This window comes from Branchiostoma belcheri, unplaced genomic scaffold (assembly GCF_001625305.1).
Source record: "Branchiostoma belcheri isolate BF01 breed outbred unplaced genomic scaffold, Haploidv18h27 scaffold15, whole genome shotgun sequence".
NCBI lineage: Eukaryota > Metazoa > Chordata > Leptocardii > Amphioxiformes > Branchiostomatidae > Branchiostoma > Branchiostoma belcheri.
The window spans coordinates 362,612-367,904 of record NW_017802935.1 but is presented as its reverse complement, the minus strand read 5'-3'; the positions used below and the strand labels follow the sequence as shown (position 1 = coordinate 367,904).

The following is a 5,293-nucleotide window of genomic DNA, read 5'->3' as shown; positions in this document are numbered from 1 at the left end:
CTCTCCCCCTCCAGGAATGTCCTGACCAGTCAGCAGGTGGTGGACTTCGTCAGGAACAGACTAGCCGAGGAGACACCTGACGGGGGCAAGAGGACGCTGTCTTCTATCTGTGAAGAGGTGGGTTTAACAATAGCCACAACTCTACAGCCACCTTTCCACTACACTGGGATCACTTCGCAACTGCATAGCACCTGACTGTTGGTTTCATTCTTGTATCTAAACTAAAGGCAACAAAACACACTAAAAGTTTTTATTTTTACCTTCACAGAAGGAAAACATGTTTACCTTCGCAGAGGGAAAAAACATTTTATTTTTGCTAAGTTTCTTCTTCTCCCGTTCCAAACAAATAAAGTCAATTACCTGGACCAGATGTCTGTCACCATGGTAACTGGTGCTGTAGCAGACACCCTGTGGTGTTGGGTTACATTATGTAGCAGAACAGAGTTGGAGAGTCTACTAACCATACAAAGGAATACAGATTTTTATCCATGAAATTTTTGAGTGATTTGTAAAATCTTTTGAGGCTCAGCAGTTGCACAGTGGTCACAGCCTTTAGTGGAAAGGGGGTGTTACAGTTAGGTGTCATGCAAACTTCACCAAGGTATTTCTTGCTTTGTATGATATCTTGTAAGTTTATATATACTGCAGAGCACCGGAAAGAAGGTCTCTTTTTAACCCTTTTGCTCAATTATGTGTGCTTTTTTTATTTTCTGTTGGAACCTAAGACTGTCTAAAAGATGGTATCACCGGGGCTCGAAATTCATTTTTGGGAATAGGTGCACTGGTGCACCATACCTAAAAAATTGGGTGCACAAAACATATTTTGGGTGCACCATATGAAATGAAATAAGTATAATGTCAGCAAAAACTAATACCAGTATGTTTCATTTCTGAAGAACAATAATAATTCTATTATTTTTCTGATACTTGGATGTTAAGAATACGCTGCATACTAATGGCAGTAATGCATTTAACATTTTTTTTATTCTTTGCACCCACAGAAAAAAGTTGGGAGCACAGCTCCAAATTTGGGTGCACTAAGGTGCACATGCACCCAGTATTTTCAACCCTGTATCACTATACAGTGATTGAGTTATAGGTAACTAAATTAGAACACCTAAGATTGTAGCTTTTAATTACTGATGAGACATTATATATCTCTCTTCTCGCAGTTGCTTGATGCTTGTGTCAAGCCGGACACTAGCGGGAGTGAAACTGTAAGAACTTGGATTGACTTTTGCTTGTATCGACTAAAAAACAAACTGTTTCTACTGTTACAGGGCGCGAAATTAACACTGAACATCTTTTCTTTCACATTTGCATCTTTTCAGAGGTTTTTTCATTGAATTTGACCAAAAAAAATCTTACTTTTGTGATGTGTGGTGTAGATGCAAGATGAGAGATTAACTTGATACGAGGCAAAAATGTAAAATTTACGAAAACTTTTAAAAGTAAAGTGACAAAAGTGATGGAAAACTGGGTGAAATTTGGAATCATATTCCATGATTTTTGTTTGATCCACCGTCTTTCAAGTTAATTTCTCACCCTGTTCATGGTTGGTGTAGCACACGTTTTGCATGCTGTGAAAACCCACAGTGCACTGGTGCATGTTGCTGTGAACTCTCATTGGTTGTACTACCTCTGTCATTGGTTGTACTGCCTCTGTCATTGGTCTGTCATTGGTTGTACTACCTCTGTCATTGGTTGTACTGCCTCTGTCATTGGTCTGTCATTGGTTGTACTACCTCTGTCATTGGTTGTACTGCCTCTGTCATTGGTTGTACTGCCTCTGTCATTGGTTGTACTGCCTCTGTCATTGGTTGTAATGCCTCTGTCATTGGTTGTACTACATGTACCTCTGTCATTGGTTGTACTACTTCTGTCATTGGTTGTACTGCCTGTCATTGGTTGTACTACATGTACCTCTGTCATTGGTTGTACTACTGTCATTGGTTGTACTACCTTTGTCATTGGTTGTACTACCTCTCATTGGTTGTACTACCTCTGTCATTGGTTGTACTACCTGTCATTGGTTGTACTACCTCTGTCATTGGTTGTACTACCTCTGTCATTGGTTGTACTACCTCTGTCATTGGTTGTACTACCTCTGTCATTGGTTGTACTACCTCTGTCATTGGTTGTACTACCTTTGTCATTGGTTGTACTGCCTGTCATTGGTTGTACTACCTCTGTCATTGGTTTTACCACCTGTCATTGGTTGTACTACCTCTGTCATTGGTTGTACTACCTCTGTCATTGGTTGTATTGCCTGTCATTGGTTGTACTACCTGTCATTGGTTGTACTACCTATCATTGGTTGTACTGCCTCTGTCATTGGTTTTACCACCTCTGTCATTGGTTGTACTACCTCTGTCATTGGTTGTACTGCCTGTCATTGGTTGTACTGCCTGTCATTGGTTGTACTACCTCTGTCATTGGTTGTACTACCTCTGTCATTGGTTGTACTACCTCTGTCATTGGTTGTACTACCTCTGTCATTGGTTGTACTACCTCTGTCATTGGTTGTACTGCCTCTGTCATTGGTTGTACTGCCTGTCATTGGTTGTACTGCCTCTGTCATTGGTTGTACTACCTCTGTCATTGGTTGTACTGCCTCTGATTGGTTGTACCACCTCTATCATTGGTTGTACTACCTCTGTCATTGGTTGTACTGCCTGTCATTGGTTGTACTACCTCTGTCATTGGTTTAACCACCTCTGTCATTGGTTGTACTACCTCTGTCATTGGTTGTACTGCCTGTCATTGGTTGTACTGCCTCTGTCATTGGTTGTACTGCCTGTCATTGGTTGTACTGCCTCTGTCATTGGTTGTACTGCCTGTCATTGGTTGTACTGCCTGTCACTGGTTGTACTACCTCTGTCATTGGTTGTACTGCCTGTCATTGGTTGTACTGCCTCTGTCATTGGTTGTACTGCCTCTGATTGGTTGTACTGCCTCTGTCATTGGTTGTACTGCCTCTGATTGGTTGTACTGCCTCTGTCATTGGTTGCACTGCCTGTCATTGGTTGCGTGGTTGTAACACATTTCCTCTTTCTAGGGTGCAGAGGGTACACGTGTGCGAGTTATAACAGCTTCTCTACATTTTCTTTTCTTTGGGACAGTGACTGCTTGCCGCTGCTTTCTTGTGCTTCCATTTTTTCTTCTAGAACCTGTATGAATTTCTACCTTAGGATACTGATATACAATAGATTTCCCTGTATACTCTGTGCTGGCAATATTTGCACTTTCTTTCTACGTTGCTCTTCTGAATGTCTTAGTTCGTATCTGAGTGTGGTATCTTCTGTAACATACAGATTGAACAAAGTTAGCAGGACAGGAGACAGGTGTCATTATAGGTGTGGGTGAAAGTTTGTGCTGGCAAGAGGAAAATATGTGTAACCTCTGGTTGATAAACTTTTCGGTGGTCTTGTAACAACTACATGTATTATCATGAAAGGTCATGTGTGTTGGTTGTTACAATTGTTTAGTGTTAAAACTTTTGATCCAACACAAAGAGGTTCTGTCACGTAGGTGATCAGAGGTCAAAAGTTTTAACTGTAACAGTGTTCTCACCAGGATTTTTTCACAGCATAGGGGTCAGGTACAGAAGGGCAACTTTCTGCGGCGCAAGTCTTGCATCGAGCCAAAAAATTTAAAACTCATAACCTCCTGAGACATTATTTCTCATTTATTGAGTGAGAAATTTTGTGAAGTTTTTCTGCAAGATTTCTGAATGTTCTTCTCCAAAATACATACCTATGCTGGTTGAAAGACAGCATAGGGGTCCAAATCACAGCATAGGGGTCCAAATGACAACAAGGGGTCCAAATGACAGCACAGGGGGGCCTCTATGCTCAAAAGGCCTGGCGAGAACACTGGGTAAACAACTACATGTATTTTTCTTTTAAAGGTATGAGTATCTTACTCATGTTGTTGTTGTTTGTTGTTGTTGTTTTTGCAGTTGTTTGACTTGTGTTTAGCGCCGGACACGACGGGCGACGGCACGGGGTGCGACAACATGACCTGCATCATCGTCAAACTCCATGGCAACAGCCAATCAGCAACAGCCAAGCGGCCGCTCGAAAACGTCGAAGAAGCAAGTCAAGCGAAGAAACCTCGACCAGATGAGCCAGACACGTCGAGTGGCTAGAAATTCTTTCCTCCTTCTTCTTTTTCTTCTTTTTTTAAGCCCTTGTATAATGCAGCGATGTTGTAGGTTCTTCCCAGTGGCTGCAGATGGTATTAGTTTGACGTATGGAGTAGTTTGGAGCCAGCTTAGATTTTGTAAAAATTCCCCGATTGGTCTGAAGGAATCTTAATATGAATGTGCTGAAAAATCCTCCTCCCCACCATCCATACATGTAGTTACCTGGGCAGGCACATCTGAGATGTAGTGGATGCAAGTTTTTCTGGTAATGTCCATAGCTGTACTGTTCTAGCCTGGATGACAGCCTTTTTAGTGAGAGAACATTGTCTCTCGGCCGCTTCCCTGCCATAAAGACTGAACTTGCACATATTCTATATAAATCCAGGCCTTTCTTGAAAGTTCATCTGTATTTGGTAGAAATCATTATGAAGCAAGTTTAAACTGTAATTTCCAACACAATAAATTGGACTCACCCAAGTTTTCGACTGTACAACTCCAGTCTTTGTCAAGGAATGAGCCATCCACAGTTGTACAGTCGAAAATTTGGGTGAGTCCAATTTGTTGTGTTCGAAATTACAGTTTAAACTTGCTTCATAAAAATCCAGGCTTTGATTAAACTGCTGCAGGGGTCCCTGACACGGATGGGCAGCAGTCGGCTAGTCCTCACACCACACCACACCTCCAATTCTATCCATCTGTGGTTTGAACGTTTGTTCAGATTTTTAAGAGTCGCACTGATTGGCCAAACCTGATCAAGTGACGGGGTCATTCAATCATCAGAGAGCCTGCACAGCACAGGATGGTTGAGATAGTTTCTTACCCAACATCACCAGATAGAATATCTGCGGCAGGGTTCTAGCTAGCGCAAAGTAGCGTAGGGGCCCCCTGCACTAAAATTTTGACCCCCTACGCTAAATTTCACCCCTTACGCTGATTTTCAATACAGCGTAGGGGCATTGTGACTGTATTTCTTTGTTCAAGAATGCCAGATCAAATGTGAAAAATTACCAATCAAGGATACATTGTACATACCTTAGAAATAACATTTTTTCCCTTTGGGTATCCCTCAAATGGCCTCTTTTTTTAGCTCAAATTTTAAAAAGCTCTGCACTGCGGAAGAAGGGCACATCCCCCCTTCCACCTCAA

At 41.8% G+C, this 5,293-nt stretch overlaps 1 protein-coding gene across 1 annotated transcript in view; it reads left to right on the top strand.

Moving 5' to 3' along the window:
- LOC109465355 (probable protein phosphatase 2C 70) overlaps window positions 1–4,603 on the top strand; it is a 16,766-nt gene extending 12,163 nt beyond the window's left edge. Inside the window, exons 9-10 of the mRNA XM_019762567.1 lie at window positions 15–117; window positions 3,962–4,603. Coding sequence (XP_019618126.1) covers window positions 15–117; window positions 3,962–4,150 — 292 coding nt within the window. The 3' untranslated portion in view covers window positions 4,151–4,603. The remainder of the gene's footprint in view (window positions 1–14; window positions 118–3,961) is intronic.
- The last annotated feature ends 690 nt before the right edge of the window (window positions 4,604–5,293 follow it).